This window comes from Oncorhynchus mykiss, chromosome 32, assembly GCF_013265735.2.
Source record: "Oncorhynchus mykiss isolate Arlee chromosome 32, USDA_OmykA_1.1, whole genome shotgun sequence".
In the NCBI taxonomy this organism is placed as follows: domain Eukaryota; kingdom Metazoa; phylum Chordata; class Actinopteri; order Salmoniformes; family Salmonidae; genus Oncorhynchus; species Oncorhynchus mykiss.
In genome coordinates, this window is record NC_050572.1 from 19,479,854 (window position 1) to 19,503,474 (window position 23,621).

Genomic DNA, 23,621 nt, shown 5'->3' on the forward strand with positions numbered 1-23,621 from the left:
CCATTTACTCAGACAAGCACTCCATTCCCACAGCGCTCTTTGGTAGCACCGGCATACCTGCATAAATTACTAACACTTGACTTGGGAATGTGCTTCATTTTTTTGTCTTACAAATGAACTGGCCTCCTTTGTTTACAGCTCAAAATGTCTGGATTGTTGACGCAGCAGTTTCTTCCACTGCTTTCTGTAAGGTAATTCCACCATTATACATCACAAGGCAGGGTTGTTGCTGTGGTCAGACCTCAAGCTGGTAAACCTGCTGATGTGGTGATCTACATAGCACATTGTGGCTGTGTGCGTGCGTGCAGAGTCTCCGCACATGGGTGTGTGTATGGCCATATATGTGGGATTGAGAGAAAGTGTGTTCAGGTGAGTGTGTGTGTGTGTGAGGGGGATTTGTCATACTCCCTGTTCACATACGCCTTCTGTCCCGGCCTTACACACTCTCCCTCTGCTGCAGAAGTGCTATACACACACACACACACACACACACACAATCATCATCCCTGCCACTTTGTCCTATTGTATTATCAGGCTGCAGTGGGGCAGTGAGTCTCAACAAATCCATACATTTTTCTTCTGATCTACCACTTCTCTAAGCAGGGCGGGATCTGATCTGTCTGTCTGAGCTCGAAATGAAATGGATACTGTTTTGAATGATGGAATACTGTACACACACAGCTACACACTGCCCTGGGATTCTCCCTTCTCAGGGCTTTGAGATACCTAGCAGTCGAGGGAATAGGACAAGGAAATAATTTAATGTTTTAAAAAATAATATACAGTGTATTCGGAAAGTATTCAGACCCCTTGACTTGTCCCTCGTTTTGTTACATTACAGCCTTATTCTAAAATGGATTAAATACATTTTTTACCTCATCAATCCACACACAATACACCATAATGACAAATCAAAAACAGGTACATTTTTGCTATTTTATTCAGACCCTTTATACAGTACTTTGTTGCAGCACCTTTGCTAGCGATTACAGCCTCGAGTCTTCTTGGGTATGACGCTACAAGCTTGGTTCTTCCATTCTTCTCTGCAGATCCTCTCAATCACTGTCAGGTTGGATGGGGAGCGTAGCTATTTTCAGATTTCTCCAGACATGTTAAATTCCAGGCTCTGTCTGGGCCACTCAAGGACATTCAAAGACTTGTCCCGAAGCCACTCTTGCGTTGTCTTGGATGTGTGCTTTGGGTCGTTGTCTTGTTGGAAGGTGAACCTTCTTTGCCCGAGTCTGAGTCTCAGTTTCATCAGACCAGAGAATCTTGTTTATCATGGTCTGAGAGTCCTTAGGTGCCTTTTGGGGAAACTATAAAGGCCTGATTGGTGGAGTGCTGCAGAGACGGTTGTCCTTCTGGAAGGATCCCCCACCTCCACAGAGGAACCCTGGAGCTCTGTCAGAGTGACCATTGGGTTCTTGGTCACCTCCCTGACCAAGGCCCTTCTCCCCCGATTGCTCAGTTTGGCCAGGCAGCCAGCTCTAGGATGAGTCTTGGTGGTTCCAAACTTCTTCCATTTTGAGAGTGATGGAGACCCCTGTATTCTTGGGGACCTCCAATGCTGCAGACATTTTTTAGTATACTTCCCCAGATCTGTACCTAAACACAAACCTGTCTTGGAGCTCTTAGGAAAATTCCTTTGACCTCATGGCTTGGTTTTTGCTCAGACAAGCACTGTCAACTGCGGGACCTTATATAGACAGGTGTGTGCCTTTCCAAATCATGTCCAATCAATTTAATTTTCCACAGGTGGACTTGTAGAAACAAACTCAATGATGATCAATGAAAACAGGATGAATACTTATGTAAATAAGTATACATTTATAAACCTTTATAAACGTTTTGTGTGTAGATTGATGAGGGAAAAAAATATTGAATAAATTTTCGAACAAGGCTGTAACATAAGAAAATGTAGAGAAAGGTCTGAATACTTTCCAAAATAACTGTATATGATCAGGACTTGTATCCCTGACCTAGAGATGTGGTATGCGGTGCAGTGAGTTGTAACTGAACCTGTGACCAGAACGTTACAGCAGGTCAACCACCTAAGCCAACAATCTAACCTTGGTAGCTCGACAAACACCATTTAAATGGACGGTCAGTGAGTCATCCAGTCTACAAAATGGCCGCCATGCAACAATAGGTCTGATGGGCCATGGCATGGAGCAGGATCGCTCAGACTCCATGATGGGTGAAGCGATCAATAGGGAGGCAGACTGCACTAATCAATGCCATTGGCGTGTATGTGAGTTCAAAGGCAACGATTCAAATACAAACCTCCAATCCTGAGTAAGGTGTAATTCAGAGTCCATTGATGGCTCATTGTGACATGGCTACGCGGCTCTGAGACCACCGTCCGTGGGGGACACACAACTCTACTGCGCACCTCCCCAAGATTCCCAACCAGCACAACTCCGCCTTAACATCTTCTATTCATTTGAATGGGGTGGCGGTTGGAAAAATAGCTTGAGCCGCGCTGAGAATTCCAGAAGTTCTTAAAGCCAACGGTCCAATATTCTAAACCACTACTGTGCGGACATGTAGACCTACATTTTGGGGGACTTTTATGAGTGCTTCAGGCAGTGGTCACCAACCGATCGGTCCATCTCCAAGGCTTTCCTAGTCCTTGCTTCACGCTGTTTGCAGCATGTGCACTTGATTCAGCTGTCCTGCGCACTGTGTATTCAAAGTTTTCCCATATTGAACTATTCCTTGCGTCTGAAAATACTAACTCTGCCTACCCTGCAGGCCCAGAGAGAAAATCAAGTTCACCTATAGGCCTACCGCTTGCCAATCCGATAGCTCAGATCACTGTGTCTGCAGCTTCCACAATCCCACAGTGAAATTGATATTCAACTGTGATATTTCACAACTTTTTAAAAACCATGACTAGAGAGACTACAGAAAATAGCTGTTTTTTTTATGAGTTCATGTTTAGGATTTTATTCAGCTCTGTCAACACTTTATTCAACTGTTTTATAATCCTTAAAACTCCCTCTCGCTAATCACTCGCGCTACAAAGTGTATTGATATGCTTGCATTGTTATTACGGCTTGTCTTTCTAATATCGAGGAGTATTTTAAGTTCTGGTCATACGAGTAACAACATGAATTGATGCATGAGTCAGAAACAATGAAGTGCGGCTTGTGTTTTGCCATCAGCTGGAAGACAGTGTTCCCTTTTTGGTCAGTCTGCAGAGGGGGGAAGAGCTGAGGGAGGGTGAGAGGCAACCTCTCTCTCGCTCACCCTCTCCCTCCCTCCATCTGCTGGGACTGACCATCAGATGTAGTCACCATCTGCTGGGACTGACCATCAGATGTAGTCACCATCTGCTGGGACTGACCATCAGATGTAGTCACCATCTGCTGGGACTGACCATCAGATGTAGTCACCATCTGCTGGGACTGACCATCAGATGTAGTCACCATCTGCTGGGACTGACCATCAGATGTAGTCACCATCTGCTGGGACTGACCATCAGGTGTAGTCACCATCAGCTGGGACTGACCATCAGATGCAGTCACCATCAGCTGGGACTGACCATCAGATGTAGTCACCATCTGCTGGGACTGACCATCAGATGTAGTCACCATCAGCTGGGACTGACCATCAGATGTAGTCACCATCAGCTGGGACTGACCATCAGATGCAGTCACCATCAGCCCAGTAAAAAAAAAGCTAATGATTTAAATCTGTGACTCACCAGTAATACAATGTGATCATATAACTCTAATTTTAAATATCATTTTAAAATGGTCTGAGAAGAACAACCATTGGTGGGGCAATTTAAGAAAACCCAATATGCAGTGATTAATGTGTTTTTTTTTATTTTTATTTTTTTTAGTAATGTTTTTTTAAGAAAAAAAGTGATCTCGGCTCAGAAAAGGTTGGTGACCACTGGCTTAAGGCGTCACCGTGCACACAGCCCAGCTCTCCCAGAGTGTTGTCGGTAGCGGTTGTTTATGTGCCTGCATGGTTGGCACAAATTTAAACCTGATAGCCTGTCGCCCTCACTCAGTCAGCTGGCCTCCCAACACCACCAATGTAATCCATATCTGGGCCTCTATTTCGGTTAGCCAAGCAGTACACAGTGTATACACATTCACATATACACACACTCACATATAGCCTACATACTCACAATCACAAACAACTTCCAGAGAGGGTGGAGATGAGGTTAGGTCAGGTTGGAAGTTGGAAGTTTACATACACTTAGGTTGGGATCATTAAAACTCATTTTTCAACCACTCCACACATTTCTTGTTAACAAACTATAGTTTTGTCAAGTCAGTTAGGACATGACACAAGTAATTTTTCCAACAATTGTTTACAGACAGATTATTTAACTTAATTCACTGTATCACAATTCCAGTGGGTCAGAAGTTTACATACACTAAGTTGAATGTGCCTTTTAAACAGCTTGGAACATTCCAGAAAATGATGTGATGGCTTTAGAAGCTTCTGATAGGCTAATTGACATAATTTGAGTCAATTGGAGGTGTACCTGTGGATGTATTTCAAGGCCTACCTTCAAACTCTGCTTGACAGAAAATCAAAAGAAATCACCCAAGACCTCAGAAAATAAATTGTAGACCTCCAGAAGTCTGGTTCATCCTTGGGAGCAATTTCCAAATGCCTGAAGGTACCACGTTCATCTGTACAAACAATAGTACGCAAGTATAAACACCATGGGACCACGCAGCCGTCATAACGCTCAGGAAGGAGACGCGTTCTGTTTCCTAGAGATGAACGTACTTTGGTGCGAAAAGTGCAAATCAATCCCAGAACAACAGCAAAGGACCTTGTGAAGATGCTGGAAGAAACAGCTACAAAAGTATCTATATCCACAGTTAAATGAGTTCTATATCGACATAACCTGAAATGCCACTCAGCAAGGAAGAAGCCACTGCTCCAAAACCGCCATAAAAAAGCCAGACTACGGTTTGCAACTGCACATGGGGACAAAGATCATACTTTTTGGAGAAATGTCCTCTGGTCTGATGAAACAAAAATAGAACTGTTTGGCCATAATGAACATTGTTATGTTTGGAGGGAAAAGGGGGAGGCTTGCAAGACAAAGAACACCATCCCAACTGTGAAGCACGGGGGTGCTTCATGTTGTGAAGCACAGCTTCATGTTGTGGGGGTGCTTTGCTGCAGGAGGGACTGGTGCACTTCACAAAATAGATGGCATCACGAGTAAGGAAAATGATGTGGATATATTGAAGTAACATCTCAAGACATCAGTCAGGAAGTTAAAGCTTGGTCGCAAATGGGTCTTCCAAATGGACAATGACCCCAAGCATACTTCCGAAGTTGTGGCAAAATGGCTTAAGGGCAACAAAGTCAAGGTATTGGAGTAGCCATCACAAAGCCCTGACCTCATTCCTATAGAAAATGTGTGGGCAGAACTGAAAACGTGTTTGCGAGCAAGGAGGCCTACAAACCTGACTCAGTTACACCAGCTCTGTCAGGAGGAATGGGCCAAAATTCACCCAACTTATTGTGGGAAGCTTGAGGAAGGCTACCTGCAACGTTTGACCCAAGTTAAACAATTTAAAGGTAATGCCACCAAATGCTCTTTGAGTGTATGTAAACTTCTGACCCACTGGGAATGTGATGAAAGAAATTAAAGCTGAAATAAATCATATACTATTATTCTGACATTTCACATCCTTAAAATAAAGTGGGGATCCTAGCTGACCTAAGACAGGGATTTTTCCTATAATTAAATGTCAGGAATTGTGGAAAAACTTGAGTTTAAATGTATATGACTAAGGTGTATGTAAACTTCTGACTTCAACTGTATATAGTGTCGGGTCTGTTCTAAAGACATTATCATCACACTGATCTTATTTCCCTTCCTGAGAGAACATGTTACAACTTCTGTTTTGTAGCTGCATGAGAACAACAGTTTATCCTTAGACTTGTTGTTTTGAGTTGGGTAACATAGACGTTTATATGGTTATAATATTAGAACTTCTATGATTGCTGATGTTGGGTGGCCTGACAGTGAAAGCTATATCTTCCTGTATCCTAAAACTGAAGGTCCCTTCTCCAGACCCATTTTGTCACTCAAGACTGTGAACTTGACAAAATATCATGTTTGGTCACAATTGGGGCTCTGACTGTCATGAAATGTTGTCAGCTGGTGATTGTCAAGCAAACAACTGTTGGTCTCACGGTATTTGACTGTTAATTAACATTGGCACATTTAGCATCTCCTGGCTTCCACACGCCACTAATGCAGACCTTTTGGAATATCGACACTACCGTTCAAAAGTTGGGGGTCACTTAGAAACGTCCTTGTTTTTGAAAGAAAAGCATTTTTTTTGTTGCCATTAAAATAACATCAAATTGATCAGAAATACAGTGTAGACTTTGTTAATGTTGTAAATGACTATTGTAGCTGGAAACGGCAGATTTTTTATGGAATTTATCAAAGCCCGTAACAGAAGGGAGACAACGTGGAGATAAGGAATAACAACATATATTTATTAACTAAGGTAACCTAAATGCAATTAACAATGGTGTGTGTAAGTGAGTGTTTTGCATGCATAAATGTGATAATGCGGGGTGTTGAAAGGTACCAAAGCAAACAACCAAAAGGCCACAAAAATACCACAACAAAATCTATGAAGGTGTCTGCATGGAGAGAGTCTCCCCAATGAATCTGGAAGAGGTCTATTTATCCTGGGACAAACCCGGGCCCAGGTGTTTCCCATGTAGCTGACGACCCTCCCACCTCCACCCACCAGCATCCTAATAAGGAAACAAGAGCAAAGAGAGAGAATACGGCAGGCAGAGTGGGAGGGTCGTCACAATAGGCGTACAGAGGCTCACCATCAGCAACCATCACTCCCATGTTCCAATGACACGTTGTGTTAGCTAATCCAAGTTTATCATTTTAAAAGGCTAATTGATCATTAGAAAACCCTTTTGCAATTATGTTAGCACAGCTGAAAACTGTTTTCCTGATTAAAGAAGCAATACTAGCCTTCTTTAGACTAGTTTAGTATCTGAAGCATCAGCATTTGTGGGTTCGATTACAGGCTCAAAATGGTCAGAATACCTTTCTTCTGAAACTCGTCAGTCTATTCTTGTTCTGAGAAATGAAGGCCATTCCATTCGAGAAATTGCCAAGAAACTGTCACGACTTCCTCCGAAGTCGGCTCCTCTCCTTGTTCGGGCGGCGTTCGGCGTCGACGTCACCGGTCTTCTAGCCATGGCCGCGCCACTTGTCATTGTTCCATTTAATTTGTCTTGTTTCCCCGCACACCTGGTTTACATTCCCTAATCACACTACATATATATTCCCTCTGTTTCCCCCATGTCTTTGTGTGGAATTGTTTTTGTTACATGTTTCGTGTTGCGCGCCAGGCTGGTTTTTCCCCGGGTACCGTGTTGAACCCGAGTGTGTTTAATTGTTTAACTTATGCATTATTGTGACTGTTGTCGCACTTTGCACTTTTGCCATTTGGCTGGAGGTTTTTGACGCAGTTACGTCCCTCTGTTGTTACTTCTGCCAATTAAAGTGTGCGCCTGATCACAACTCCGCTCTCCTGCACCTGACTTCTTACCAGTAGCGCCCAACCTGACAGAAACTAAAGATCTCGTACAACGCTGTTTGCTACTCCCTTCACAGAACAGTGCAAACTGGCCCTAACCAGAATATAAAGAGTAGTGGTGCACAACTGAGCAAGAGGACAAGTACATTAGAGTGTCTAGTTTAAGAAACAGACGCCTCACAAGTCCTCAACTGGAAGATTCATTAATATGGTCACTGTAAAAGCCCTAGTCACAATGTAATTTTGTCTTGGCCCTTTGATCTCACTAGACCTAGGCTATATAACCAAAAGATTTCTCATTAGCTTTTCTTACACAACCAAACGCTTCAGTTTTGACCTTGAGGACTCTGACCTTTTCACAACTGTGAACATTGATTTGATTGGAAGCATAGTCACATTGAGTCCTAATGAATAGATTTTTTGAGTATCATAATTGATAGTGATGTACAGACAGTGAATCTCTTCAGAACGGTATGGATTATACAGTACTGATTATCTCCTTGGAAAAGCATTGATTTTCTATCCATGTTTGGGATGAGTGGAGTTGCATAGGTAATCCAATTTTAGCGATGTAATATAAATAAACAACCATCAAAATAGTCCCCCTAGCTGCCCTATATGTTGAGCATGTGTGGAGGGCTAAAGCTAGTCACAGGAGGCGACAGACTGCAACATCATAATTTGTTCCCAACCTTGAACTTTACAGGCATCTACATATCTCTTTCCTTCCCTTTATACCACTCATTTTCTCATACCCTCACTCACTCGTTCTCTCAATCCCTTTTTGACAGACTCTCACGTGAGTATACAAAAATAATGGTCTATTTTCTTTGCGAGTGTCACCTGGGTAGATAAATATGTAATTTGGTAAGGAGCAGAGGCATTCAGTGGTCAGGTTACCACAGAACGGGGCGGTTGTGGGCTAATGCTAAATGTTTCTATTGACACTCATCTGATACACTCTTAGAAAAAAAGGCTTCCATGTAGAACCCTCTGTGGAAAAGGTTATTCAAAGGGTTCTCCCTTTTAGGGTTAATAACCCTTTTAGGTTCTAGATATAATTAAAAGGTGCTAAGAGTGTATTTTTAAGAGTATATTTTTATTCTAAGAGTATATTTTTATTCTAAGAGTATATTTTTATTCTAAGAGTTTTTTTTTTACCATTCCAAATAAAATTGTATTTGTCCCATGCGGCGAATACAACAGGTGTAGGTAGACCTTACCGTGAACAAGCCCTTAACCAACAATGCAGTAAAAAAGAAAAAACATGTATAAGAATAAAAAATAAAAGTAAGAAATAATTAAAGAGCAGCAGTAAAATAACAATAGCAGGGCTATATACAGGGGTACCAGTAGAGTCAAAGTGGGGGGGCACTGGTTAGTCGAAGTAATTGAGGTAATATGTACATGTACGTAGGGATATTAAAGTGACTATGCATAGATTAGAACAGAGTAGCAGAAGTGTAAAGGGGGGGGGGGGGGGGGGGGCAATGCAAATAGTCTGGGTAGCCATTTGATTAGATGTTCAGGATTCTTATGGCTTGGTGGTAGAAGCTTTTTAGAAGCCTCTTGGACCTAGACTTGGCGCTCTGGTACCGCTTGCCATGCAGTAGCAGAGAGAACAGTCTATGACTAGGGTGGCTGGAGTCTTTGACCATTTTTAGGGCCTTCCTCTGACACCGCCTACTATAGAGGTCCTGGATGGCAGGAAGCTTGGCCCCAGTGAAGTCCTGGGCCGTACACACTATCCTCTGTAGTGCCTTGTGGTCAGAGGCCGAACAGTTGCCATACGAGGCAGTGATGCAATCAGTCAGGATGCTCTCGATGGTGCAGCTGTAGAACCTTTTGAGGATCTGAGGACCCATGCCAAATCTTTTCAGTCTCCTGAAGGGGAATAGGTTTTGTTGTGCCCTCTTCACGGCTGTGTTGGTGTGTTTGGACCATGTTAATTTGTTGTTAATGTGGACACTAAGGAACTTGAAGCTCTCAACCTGTTCCACTACAGCCCCGTCGACCGTGCTTTGGGGAGAGAGAGAGAGCGAGAGACTCATTCCTACCCTGAATGATTAATCGTAGAGCCGTAGCCTGCCTGTGTGGTTCACTGAAACCAGCCCTCCCCTGACCACACGGGTCAAATTCACAACACACTTCTGCTCACTGCCGATTGGACAGGACACAAGGAGGGGGGAGTAACAGCCCTGATCCTGCTTAGTGCAGCAAAGAAACGAAACTGTTAAACTGAACTGTTAATTGCATTATGCTGAGGCCTTTTGTTTGCTTTTCTCTCATACACATACTGTTAAGCCGAGAAGAGACTAGGTTGTTATTCTGCCTGGCAACAGCTGTATTGAAAAGGACTAAAAGCCTATTCCTCACATCTGCTGTTCTTCTTTGCCACCGCAGCATAGGCACTAGTGGAAATGCTACAGTGGTTGGAATGTTACAGTGGGAAACTATTGGATATCCTTACCTTTTCATGTGACTAGGTTAGCTAAATGGATACGGTATAAGTTCCTTTTTATATGGGTTATACATCTGAGTTGAAGTACTGTTGCTTTGTGAGTGGTTAACCCACTCACAAAGCAGACCACTCACATAGCAGACCACTCACATAGCAGACCACTCACATAGCAGACATCATTCAGAGAATAAAGGCAACACCAATTGCCCAAAGCTAAATACCCTTCTAACAAACTCTCTTCCTCCCAGCTTGTGTTTTCTTATTGCATCAAGTGAGGAAACTCCTCCAAAGACTCATAAGATGAAAGCCTATAATGCACTACAATCTCTCACCGGGCTCCTTCTCAGGTCTCCTCTGTATATAAATGAAAATAGGTTGAATAGCAAGGCTCACTTGTATAGCAGTGGTACTGTAACCCCCAAGGCAGCTGTAACCCTATAACTGTAAAAATGTCCTGAAGCGTGTAATCAATGTTCTGAATGGCTCTGGCGAATGGATGACAATGTGATAAATTAGCTGATTGATTTGTCGTCTGGGGGAGCTTGTTTGAGGAGCATGGGAATGTTGGTGTCAGAGTCAGTGCCTTACTGGATTGATTAGGCCTAGCTCCTGGCTAGTTCAGTGAGCTGAGTGAGACGGACTAATGTTGATAATTGCGTTTTGAAGGGATTCCTTCTCATCATTCAGCAGAAAAAAGGAAAGATAAAGAATAACACATAAAAAAGACTAACACAACTCTCATTACCATACAGCATCGCGTTAATTGAAAGTTAATCAGAGTTCTTTCTTTCTCTTTTGCCTCAGGAATCTCAATATCGGCTCTCATCAGCCCCCTCCCACCCAAACCCATGTGGTCTGTTTTCTGTCTGTCAATTACTTCTAAGAGTCTCACAGAAAGAGCTTTACCTGTAATAGTAGGCCTATTGTTTGTGTGGTGTTATAAAGTTTCACGTGTCAAGTCTTTACAGGGTGTTGTAGTCCTGCCTCTAGCCTGCTGTTTCCCCGTCTTAATCTCTCCAGGGGTCCCAGCCCCAATCCTCTGAGTCATGCTAATGCCTAGCTGTTTGTTCATAGCAGAAGAGCACATGTGGACACACATACACACACGAGGGGTTGTTTTTTCAAGTTCCGTTTTATTTGTCACATGCACAAGTACAGTGAAATGCTAATCTTGCAAGCCCTACCCAACTGTGCAGTAATGGCCTCTCAGGTGCTTTATTCATGCCTTGACTTAGAGGATAAAGGAGAGGAATGGAATGCCTCCGGGAGGTGTGTGAGTGAAACGTGGGCCCTCTCCCTTTACATAGGCCTAATTTACCCTGTACGCACACGTCTCTGGCCTGGGGTTGAAGCATTCCTAAGAGCCAGATTGGCCTATATATGGTCCATTTTCAAATCTTTTATTCACCTCAGAGTTGTAAAAATATTGAGAATCTGTTTGCACCTTTTCCACAATCAGCCCAAGCTGACCCATATTCTTCTTTATTAGGCTAGTATGGTTCAGTTTTCCACTGCCTTACTGGAAGTTTTAAAAGTATTACTGTCCACACACTCTGCCGGCCGCCATTTTAATAACTGTCTCTCTGTCCCCATCTCTCTCTCTCTCTCTCTCTCTCTCTCTCTCTCTGGATGGCCCTGGCTTCCCTCGGTGCACCCTGGGTACTGCAGAATGATCAGCCACTCGATGGGGATTCACCGAGGAGCTCTCACCTGTGTCGCCTCCTGCCCTCCGCCCCGCCGCCTGCCCTCCCTCTTCTGCACCTCCTCCACACACATCATGAAACTGGTATTAACTGAATGGCAATTGATATGGATTTTTACTGATTCCAGTAGACTGTGAAGCAACAAAAACACAAAAAGGGAGGAAAAGCCATATCTAATTTTCACACGTCCTTCTTTACACCAAATAAACCTGCCTGTGGGGTGCTGTTCTAGGCTGCCTGCACAGGCCCTCCCTGAAAACAACACCTCTCTGGAAAACACGAGGAATGTATCGTACGCTTTGAGAGATTCTTCTTCCTACCTGATTACCTCGTTTGAGGACATCGACGGCCGAGGGAGCTATACTTTGAGGACCAGCTCTCACAACAGGTGCCACCAAGCCACCAGTGTGAGCATACAGATTCTTTTTTACATTTAAAAAAGATATATATATTGTTTTTCTCTGGAGCCTGAAGTGCTGTGCGTTTGGCTGTGTGCATGCCGAAGAAGAAGAAAATGGCTCCCCAGAACTCTGAGGCGGATGCTATGCAAGTGCAGGGGGTGATGGTGGTCCCTACTGCTAAGAAAACCACCACAGACTCTGCTGCCACAGGGGATAGAGGAGGAGGAGGAGGAGGTGTGGTGCTGGAGTCATGCCAGGAGGAGTCGGTGAGCGAGGGGTCTATAGACCGGATCCCCCTGCAGCAGTGGGTGATGCACGGAGCCGTCATGTTTGGACGAGAGTTCTGCTACGCCATGGAAACGGCCTTGGTTACGCCTGTACTGCTGCAAATAGGTGAGAGAGATATGAGACGGCACTGTGCAGAAGCATGAACATTGTAAACACATGGAAAAACATGCACACACACACACAGAATCATGAATTATAGGGACGACCCGCATGACAGGTAGGTGAATTCCCATACTGTACACATGTTGTTTAAGCTGTAAAGACAGCACATCCCAACCATCGTAAACACTGGATAACAATTCAAGGCATGTCGTCATCATTCCTGCTCCCTTCCTGTGTCCCTGTCACATCCACAGCCCTAATAACAGGCCTGCCTAGGACAGAGAAGGCTGAGGTCAGGGCGGTGGCGAACATGACAGCCGGTTATTGTCATGCAAAAGCCTGCCGGTCTTGCAGTAATTGACTGTTAATTAACATAAACACATTTAGCATCTGATGCTCCCCTTTGGAACATCTACATTTTAAAAAGTCTAATAAATCAATTGAATATAAACCATCACAATAAATCCATTATTTATTTTAGTCAGGTCTAAAGAAACATTATGATATGAAGAACATGTATTTCAGAGGAACAGAATATGAGTTGGCCTACTGTATGTTATCTGGCTAGGCTCCATGCCATAGGCTGTAGGCGTTTTCATTTTAGCAGACAGAATATGCTTCTAAATCCCATGACATTATTTTACATTATATGATTTTATAGTAACAATAATATAATTGTACTTAGCTGAATAAAATAGAAAGGATAGTTTTCCCATTGAGGAACGAGTACAAATATGAAGTGGTTATATTGAGCATAAAAGTGTTCATTTGAAACATGTCCTATATGCTAGATTGAGTTATTTGGCAACATTAGTTGTGAATGATACAAACCTTAGAATGTCTTAGAAATCAAAACATATTTGGGCTGCATGATGCGACTATAGGCTGTAAGGATTTGAGAAAGTTGCAAAGCTCGCACTCTGTTCCTTGCCTCAGGCTGCACAGCTGTTCTCTCATCAAGTCGTCATATTTTCAGCCATCGTAGTATTCTCAATTTTATCTTGTCTTTAGTAATATGTCAAATTTGTTTCGATTTAGAATGGCCTATTATCAAATGGGCAGGAACATGGGCAGGGGAAAAATACATCTGTTTTCACTCGAATAGCGAATGGAGGCTGCGCGCTTTCCCGCCGGTCCGTTTTTCAACGTTGCCTGGTAGGCTACTTCGGTTTTACAGCGGAGCTGTGCTTAATATGAGCTGCTGAGAATTACATATAACAACACTTATTTCGGTCAATGTATTGTGTAACGGCACAATACATTTTAATTCAGGGTATTTTGGGGTTTGGGCTCATAAGTCGTATTCATTAGCTCTAATATGAGTATGCGTGTTTTGAATTAATCATCCCCTTGTCCGTTTCATTGTTAGGCTTTGAAATAACATCCACAACGACCATGTTTAACAACCTGCTGTCTTCAAATTGATCACCAGATTGAGGTGTTAAAAGAAAAAAGCACTATACTGTTTTGATGTGATTTTTGATTGTATTTGCATTGCTGTCAGTGGTTAGAGGGACAATAGACGCCTGAGTACCAGGCCATCAGGACCTGATGGTCGTTAGCAGTTAGGTTCTACCAAAGCATGTCCAGCGTGCATAAAAGGACATTACAGTGACTCACCGGTCACGTGGCATTTTACTGCGGCCATGACTCATGACTGCTGGTGTGGCGGTAATATGGTCACTGCAACAGCCCTAGCTGAGGCCCTTTTACAGCTGAGTAGACTTTCAGATTAGATGCTATCAGTGCTGTAAACAGTAAATCATACTGTTTGACTGGCCAAGGGGCATCTGTTTGGGCAGCAGTGTATAGACAATGGATGTGTGATTTAGCAGAGGATTAGAATAACCACGCGGGGGGATGCAGTGATACACCAGCAATGTTCTTGACTAATGACAGTGAGCTACAGCTGTAGATAAAAGAGATCTCCAAATGATAAATACTTTTTCTGATCTAGTGAGGGGGAGGGACTGTGTTTCCATTCCTCTAGCTTCCATTCATCTATTATTAATGCCATTGAGTCTATACAGATCAAATAAATAATCTGTGATTGATGCCACTCAGTTGACGAAACAAGCCTACTTCTTGGGACCTAACCGTGTCGGTGTGTTAGTAGTTGTGGTGTTTTTAAGTATTGTGCATTCTACTTAATTCAATATTTTCAATTGCAAGCATGAAGTAAATTTAAAGGAAATCATACCATGCTATTATCAAGTGTTAGAACATCAGGTAAGTGGGGAGAAGGCAGAGGACCCCTCTGAGCCCCCTCTTACAGTAGGCCGAGCTGTATTCCATCATGGCTGACGTCAGTGTTGATGCCATTGATGCCAGTGTTTTGAAGGTGTAACTAGCTGGCTGTTCTGTCCTCTCCTCTAAGCTCGCTGTTACGTCTGCTTGGGGATTACAGCTCTCAGCAACACCACAATCCTTCCTGTCCGTAGCCTCAGAAAGACACCCTACCGACCTCACGGAGGGGTGTGAAGGAAGAGATGAAGAGAGATATAAAGGGTGAGGTGGAAAGAGGGAGAGAGAGAGGGCTCAGCATTCTCTGGCCAAAGCTCTGACTGGGCGCTAACCTTGTTTACAACTCTAACAAAGTCACATCTTCAGCAATCCTGGAGCCGTATGTGTTCCCTGGCAGCCGCTCTCACGCTACGTCTCAAATGGCACCCTATTTCCTATATAAGGCACTACCTTTTACCAGACATCCTCACTCAGACATACTGCGTTTCAATGATGGTGTGGAGAAGTGACATTTTATTCTGGGTTACGTAAGTCAGCCATGGTACTGGAGCTGAGTCCAGTCCAGGGAAACACCCCTGTCTAAGTGAATTAGTGTTTGACTTGAGTAATGTCTGGTAGTGTTCATCATAGGGTGAGACGATGCCTTGTCATCCGTCATTACGATTTGTTAAAATGTCCCTTCATTCTCTCTTGTAGAATATGCAGTCAGACAATATCACACTAGTTTATGGTTTTTTGTTTGTTTGGTTGGCCACATGATAACCCAATATCCTACCCTTGTTTAAATTCAATAAATACCATTGTACATTATCAGGTGCATCCCAAATGGCACCCTATTCCCTATATAGTGCCTAATATAGTACACTACTTTTGATCAGACCCCTATGGGTGCCGTTTAAGATGCCGACTCAGTTACTCTTCTCCATAGCAATATGCAGACATAGGCACTTGTCCAACTAGATGGGGCCCCCCCAGGGAATAACCTAGTTGCCCGACTACCCTGTCCCCTGCATTCTGACCATTAGTTTCCTCACATTGTTTTGAGAAACACAGAGGAGTTGTATTGTTGTTGATGTGGAGGTCAGGATGGCCTCCTGATGTAACTCCTGTGTAACTGCACCTCGGCTGTTCAGCCATCAACAGGCAGGTCTCATAGGTGATGTTGACACAACCCACTGTAGTGAAGGGAAATGGGATGTTCCACTACAACGGTTCAAATACACAAATCAAATCAAATCAAATGTATTTATATAGCCCTTCGTACATCAGCTGATATCTCAAAGTGCTGTACAGAAACCCAGCCTAAAACTCCAAACAGCAAGCAATGCAGGTGTAGAAGCACGGTGGCTAGGAAAAACTCCCTAGAAAGTCCAAAACCTAGGAAGAAACCTAGAGAGGAACCAGGCTATGTGGGGTGGCCAGTCCTCTTCTGGCTGTGCCGGGTGGAGATTATAACAAAACATGGTCAAGATGTTCAAATGTTCATAAATGACCAGCATGGTCGAATAATAATAAGGCAGAACAGTTGAAACTGGAGAAGCAGCACAGTCAGGTGGACTGGGGACAGCAAGGAGTCATCATGTCAGGTATTCCTGGGGCATGGTCCTAGGGCTCAGGTCCTCCGAGAGAGAGAAAGAAAGAGAGAATTAGAGAGAGCATATGTGGGATGGCCAGTCCTCTTCTGGCTGTGCCGGGTGGAGATTATAACAGAACATGGCCAAGATGTTCAAATGTTCATAAATGACCAGCATGGTCGAATAATATTAAGGCAGAACAGTTGAAACTGGAGCAGCAGCACAGCCAGGTGGACTGGGGACAGCAAGGAGTCATCATGTCAGGTAGTCCTGGGGCATGGTCCTAGGGCTCAGGTCCTCCGAGAGAGAGAAAGAGAGAAGGAGAGAATTAGAGAACGCACACCTAGATTCACACAGGACACCGAATAGGACAGGAGAAGTACTCCAGATATAACAAACTGACCCTAGCCCCCCGACACATAAACTACTACTGCAGCATAAATACTGGAGGCTGAGACAGGAGGGGTCAGGAGACACTGTGGCCCACTCCGAGGATACCCCCAGACAGGGCCAAACAGGAAGGATATAACCCCACCCACTTTGCCAAAGCACAGCCCCCACACCACTAGAGGGATATCTTCAACCACCAACTTACCATCCTGAGACAAGGCTGAGTATAGCCCACAAAGACCTCCGCCACGGCACAACCCAAGGGGGGGGGGGCGCCAACCCAGACACTTATTCATATGTCAACAAACATCACTGTAGGATGGTGAGAGTCAGATTCAATTGAACTGATACAATTTAAGACACCTCAACTCCTTAGTCTCTGGTAGTTTTGATTGCTGTTCAGCATTCTAATAATGTCACTGTTTGAGTGATTGAGGTCTCGCCTTAGCACCTTTTTTTCCCACTGATGGTTCTACATCAGCCTTAAAGTATGGGTCGTAGACCTGTTAAAGTATGGGTCGCAACGTGTCAGAGTAAATGTATCATTATTTAATTGATTACTGTAATAGATTTGGCTAAGTGCAACTGCTCTCACTGTTCAGTGCGCTCTCTTCGCAGCAGCAGTTTCACACAGCTGTTTGGCAGTGTGCTTCGCAGTTTACCAGATCTTTTTTCCCCCGTCAGTTTTCTTGAAGATCATTCCGCGACCCACACGATGCAGCGCTGTCGTTCAGCAGCAGACGATGCGCTGTCAGCCACTGACTTGTCATTCCCACTCGACATCACTCCCCACTGTCATCAAATGGACTCAAGCTAGCCACAGTTCTGACTGAGCTCAATCGTCATGAAACGCAAATACAGCGATGAGTTTCTCTCACTTGGTTTCATACAAACTTTGAGAAATAACGAGGAGCGCCCACAATGTGTTTTGTGCGGGGAAGTGCTTAGTAATGAATCTCTCAAAACGAACAAATTAATATAACGACAGGTCCTGACCAAAAATCCCCAGCATGACGGTAAACCCAGGGAGTTCTTTCAGAACAGGGCAGAATGCTTCAGGAAACAGTGTTTCGACAGTGGAAAAGTCAGCTAGCAAGGCATTGTTGTCATTTTATAACAGGCAGAAATAAGGGAGTACTATCTCTCATAGTAGTAGATGTGAGTTTCTCTTTCAAACAATCCCCTGGCCTTGTACACAGCTAATAGCTAACATTAACCAAAGCAAGCTTGCTAGCTACTGATAGTGTAACAGTAAATACAGATGAAGATTAAAAATTATCAGACCTACTGTGCATCTTACTGTATAAATTATTGTTGAAAACAAATCTAGATTGGAACTGTTGCTGTTAAAATACAAGTAATCATTGTTTATTCTCAACTGGAATAAACTGATTGAAGCGAGATGCTTTTTGAGGCAAACACACTCACACAGTTCTGGGTTGTTCATCTACAGCAGGAAGTGGTCTCTTGACTGACTGAGAAAGCAGTAGATGTTCTGGTCCAGTTTGGCACCACATATCTATGCAAGTCAGTGTTCTCAACTCTGACATACTTAAAAAACAAGTACAGAAACAGTTGCGATGCTGAGTATGACCTCAGTGTTGCAGTGTTAAAAACAGTCCAGAATAGACATGCTTGTTGAAAAATTCTACCTGTGTGATTTGATCAATCAGTTTATTCCAGGTCAGAATAAACTAATGAATTATGCATAGATGTATTTTAACAGCGACTTGTTTTTAACAATACTTTATACAGTAAGATGTACAGTAGGCCTGAATTTTTCATCAGGGGACTTTCCCTGTCAGGACCTTCATGCCATTTCAGAGACATTATAGCACTCAGAGTAAGGGAAGGAGGAATGCAAGGGAGAGAGGGAGGGGGAAAGAAGAGAGGGGGATAGTGATAACAAGAGGTAGGAAGAAGGGAAGAGGGAGGGTAGGACACACGCAAGGTTTATGGAACAAATCAACATTTTTTAAATGTATGCCCAGGCTGTTGATTCCCTCAGTACACAAAGGTGTGTGGCTGTGTTTGTGTGTGTGCCCCTTTCCCACAGTCCCCCACCCTTTGTAGTCTCTTAACACAGGGAACTACCTCAGCAGAGATGTGTCATGTTCTGACCTTTATTTCCTTTGTTTTGTCTTTATTTGTGTGGTCGGCGTGAGTTGGGGTGGGCAGTCTATGTTTCTTTTTCTATGTTTGGTTTCTGTTTCGGCCTAGTATGGTTCTCAATCAGAGGCAGGTGTCATTAGTTGTCTCTGATTGAGAATCATACTTAGGTAGCCTGGGTTTCACTGTTGGTTTGTGGGTGTTTGTTTTCCGAGTCAGTGTTTGTCACCACACGGAACTGTTTCGTTGATGTACGTTTTTGTTTTGTTTGAGTGTTCAGTTGTTTTCGTAATAAATCATTATGGACACTTACCACGCTGCATCTTGGTCCGATCCTTACTCCTCTTCAGACGAAGATGTTGGGATGTTGGAATAATACTCTAATTAACATTGTTGGGAATTTAGTTTTTTTAGCTTCTAAAAGGTACAGAATTAAAAAGGAAAATGGCAGTTCCACTGCTTCGTAATGTTGGTAATACCATTGATAAGTGTTTGTGGTCTGAGTCTCCTGTGAATGTTTGGCTGGCAACTCAACAGAGCTGCGGCTTTTCCCAACAGGAACCTACTCATGGCTCCTAAACGTGGGAACAGGACATTCACAGGAGAATAATAACCCTGTTTCAGGGCTTTTCACTAGTTTTATTTTTTATTTTTTACCACATTCATTGTTTATTATTTTCTTCACAGAAGATTAATGACCACAATGTGACATTTGTTTATATGAATAAGCCTAGCTCACAACTGAACCAGACAATATATGAGAACTACACAGTACATGAGAATATAGCTAGTATTACAGTCTACCTAAATAAGCCCTTGAGCTAATAACATGTACCAGCACCAGACAATGTTTGGAAATAGAAGTATTAACATTAGTCTATAAAAGTAATTTTCTTTATAATCTACATACATACATACATCAAGTGTACAAAACATTAAGAACACTGCTGTTTCCATGACATAGACTGACCAGGTGAAGCTCTGATCCCTTATTGACGTCACTTGTTAAATCCACTACAATCAGTGTAGATGAAAGGGGGTAGACAGGTTAAACAATTATTTTTAAGTCTTGACAATTGAGACATGGATTGTCTGTGTGCCATTCAGAGGGTGAATGGGCAAGACAACATATTTAAGTGCTTTTGAACAGGGTATGGTAGTAGGTCTCAGGCACACTGGTTTGTGTCATAAACTGTAACGCTGCTGGGTTTTTCATGCTCAACAGTTTCCCTTGTGTATCAAGAAATGTCCACCACCCAAAAGAGATCCAGCCAACTTGACACAACTATGAGAATCATTGGAGTCAATATGGGCCCATCATCCCTGTGGAATGCTTTTGACTCCTTGTAGAGTCCATGCCCTGACAAATAGAGGCTGTTCTGAGGATTATATGGGGTGCAACACAATATTAGAAAGGTGTTCCTAATGTTTTGTCCACTCAATGTGTATTAATAATACCAGTATACATGACATCCGTCCTCAATTTAATCTTGTTCTGTTATATAAAATAATGGCTTAAGGTTGTGGATTTGTGCTCTAATCTGCATGAAGCCAGGCTTGCTTGACAGTGTGTTGGGATGTTGGGATGCTGAGTGTTAGTTTAGATGGATCAAGATTATGTGACTTAAAGATGCACTATGCCAAAATGACTAAAATATTAATTTCCTAATTTCAGTTTGTGACAAAACAAGCTAGTAGAGAATCATTGTACCATCTAAACCACTGTGACATATATATTATCCATAAGCAAAAATATTGTGTTTTCAGCTCTTTGAAACTGGTGTACAAAACCGAAAGTAAAAGACGCAAAAACGAAACTTAAGAACGGGAAGCTTAGAAATTGTGCACATAGAACAGATCTACCTACCACTTAGATGTGCCTTCAATGAGAATGACAGATCTACAGTATAACACACATTTCTATGTGAATTTGGTTGGGTTGCCTAAAAAGTTACGCCTAGTTTCCTGAATCGGGTCACATAGGTATGTTGCAAGTCATGACTTCACAGGAGAGCCGTTTGAAGGTAAAAAAATAAATAAATTGGGATCAAAATGCGATTTTTGGCAGAAATGCCTTCTCGAACATGTGAACTTTCATGTGCCTTAATGGCAAACTTGTATGCCATCTGTAAATACGAATAAAAAAATGTTAAGTTACGAACCTTGTTGGTTAAGCCACAGGAAAAAGTCAGTAACCTTCCCACTAGCCATGATTGGCTGAGATAATGACTGGGCTGGACATGACGAGAGATGAGTTCAGGTCTGCTATATAGAAGGTGTCTGTCTATTTGAGCTCGTCAATCTGTGTTGGTTATCCTGTCGAGCGCGGCTTTACATTTTTTTATTGTGTAGTGGAGCTGCAAAATGGTTGCTCTCCACTTTCTGGAGGATCAGTGGAATTAGAGTATGATAGCTAAAGAGATGGAGAAAACACCTGTCTCCGGATTATATCGTCAAAGGGCAACCGTGGTATGGCATTCCTGACAGGGAGATGCGTTCATGATGCATGATGATAGTCTAGCGTTGACATTTCAGATATTACACGTTTCTAATTTTGACAAAGTGGTTTCATTTCAAGCTAAAGTGTACTGTTAGCTAGCTAGCTAACGTTAGCTGCCTGGCTCCCTAGCTGATGTTATTATTCGTATCCCAGAGCCGTTTGCTTTTCTAGTTAGAGCCTAATGTTAGCTAGATAACATTGAACCTGGTTGGTTAGCTCCCAGCGCTGTGACACTGGTCATTGTTGTTTGACTAGCTAACGTTAGCTGGCTGGCTTGTTAGCTAACGTGACGTGTGTACAGCACCCATTGAATATGGCCGGTGTCAGTAAACGTCTGCAAAAAAGCGTAATGAAATTGTTGCAGCAGAGCAGGTTAGGCTGTTTTCTTGTTATCTATAGGTAAACAAATCATCGCTCCGAGAGCGAAACAAGATGGGTTGGGCTAAAGTTTAAGAAGGTGTGAACGATGCTGAATGGGTGTAGACAAAGAAGAGCTCTTCACTAGATACCAAAACATTCAAAGAACATTTTATCGAAAGTGAGTTTACAAGTTGATCAACTTTCAAAGAATAATTACTTTCCCATTGTTCCTCAAATGTAGTGTATGATATACCATTTTGTAGCTCTGAGTCTCTACTTTTATCCAATGTAAAAAACACAATTTCAAATGTTGCTACATAAGACCGAATCCAGGTGGTGAGGCACAAATTGCAGCTTTCAGTGTTAACACAGGGAGGAAGCGTCTCTTAGTTCAAAACAGGTGACGAGGACTGTGTCCTAAATGTCACTCTATTCCCTTTATAGTGCAATACATTTGACAAGAGCAAAACAAATAAAATATTGTGCACTACAGGGAATAGGGTGACATTTGGGATGCATCCTGGGTTGTCCAGATGAAATCCAATACAACTTTCTTCGTTTTCCAATCCCAGTTTTTCCTGCAGGCAAAGCCGGGTTGAGATGATGTCATTACAACCAATTTTGCCTTGTGCCTCGGGTTAAGATTGTTGTATGTTTTCGTTTCAATCATTCAAACGTACATTTTCAGCACATGGAGTGTTTCAAACGTATCCGGAAAAACGGTCCAATGTTTTTTGTCTAGACCTAATATGAAGTATACAGTCCATATCAATGAATTAGTCAGGATCTCTGTTATCTGATAGAATGTGTTTTAATTCATCAGTGTTCTCTGTCTCACAGTTTGTACTATGTCATAACGAGTGGTGGGCCATCTGTCGTGTTGTTACGTTGTTGGACAGGTGTTTGTTGCCTAAGAGGCATCCAGACTAGCTATTTATAATGGGTGCTTCAATATCTGCTATATGTCCATGCACCTCTCTGTGGAACCCAGCACTAGAAAATTGCTCTGTTTACGTCTGAACTCTCCCTCCGCAGTGCAGTGCCATGGAATGGTGTCGGTGTGAGTGTGTGAGCAGTCCATAAAACAGCAGGCATTTTAGATTGGCAGCATGAACTCTGTGGACAGTCAAACGTGCCTATTTATAGGTTTTTATTATTGCGTAATAGCTGCAGCAGAACTTGTGATTTATTAATACAACCATCATGCTGCCTAGTATGCAAAAAGTCACCTAGTGTATACTTCAATTGAGGCAGAATATTTGATATACCCCAACAACAAAAAAACAGCACATTTGTGTCTGTGATATTTTCCACATCCAGTGTGAAATGAGTACCTCGCAGGTTTTTCGTCTGCCCCTTGGATGAACAGTAGGCATATCGTATGATCGGTTATAACACCACGCCATTGGCTAATCCCTGGTATCCCTGCCCTATGGCATGTTGTCCAGAAATGCCAACTATTTGCAATGGCAGCAAGGAGGCTTCTATGTTTCCATCCGTGTTTACCTCCCTATGCTGAATAAGAAGAATCACAACAAAGAGATGGAGACTGGGAGGTTTGCTAGGTATGGTGGGAATGTGTGAGCTGGCACATTTTTTTTTCACTCCCTCCCCTGTTTTTCTCTGCAGAAGAATTTTTGGGGGTGAGGTTACTGACAAACCCCAAACTCTCAGCTGATGATGGGAGGGGGGGGACAGGTGCTGTTTCTAATGAGGCTGGAATTTGTGGAATTACAAGGCTATGTTGTTGTGGTTCTATGTCAATATAGTTTCCACCAGTTTTCTTTCCACAATCCCCATCCAACATTCCTGCATACCATGCAGATCGTATTCTGGGAAAGTATTAGGCAGTGGCGTAAAGTACTTTTAAAGTATTTTTTACTTAAGTAGTTTTTTGGGGTACCTGTACTCTACT

At 42.9% G+C, this 23,621-nt stretch overlaps 1 protein-coding gene across 3 annotated transcripts in view; it reads left to right on the top strand.

Moving 5' to 3' along the window:
* LOC110488054 (solute carrier family 45 member 4) overlaps positions 1 to 23,621 on the top strand; it is a 71,179-nt gene that overhangs the window by 12,024 nt on the left and 35,534 nt on the right. For all 3 annotated transcript variants that reach the window (XR_002468338.2, XM_021560030.2, XM_036970988.1), the window contains one exon: positions 11,704 to 12,532. Coding sequence is in view for 2 of the 3 variants with exons in the window: in XM_021560030.2 (XP_021415705.2) it covers positions 12,235 to 12,532 (298 nt within the window). In the remaining variant the exon portion in view is untranslated. The remainder of the gene's footprint in view (positions 1 to 11,703; positions 12,533 to 23,621) is intronic.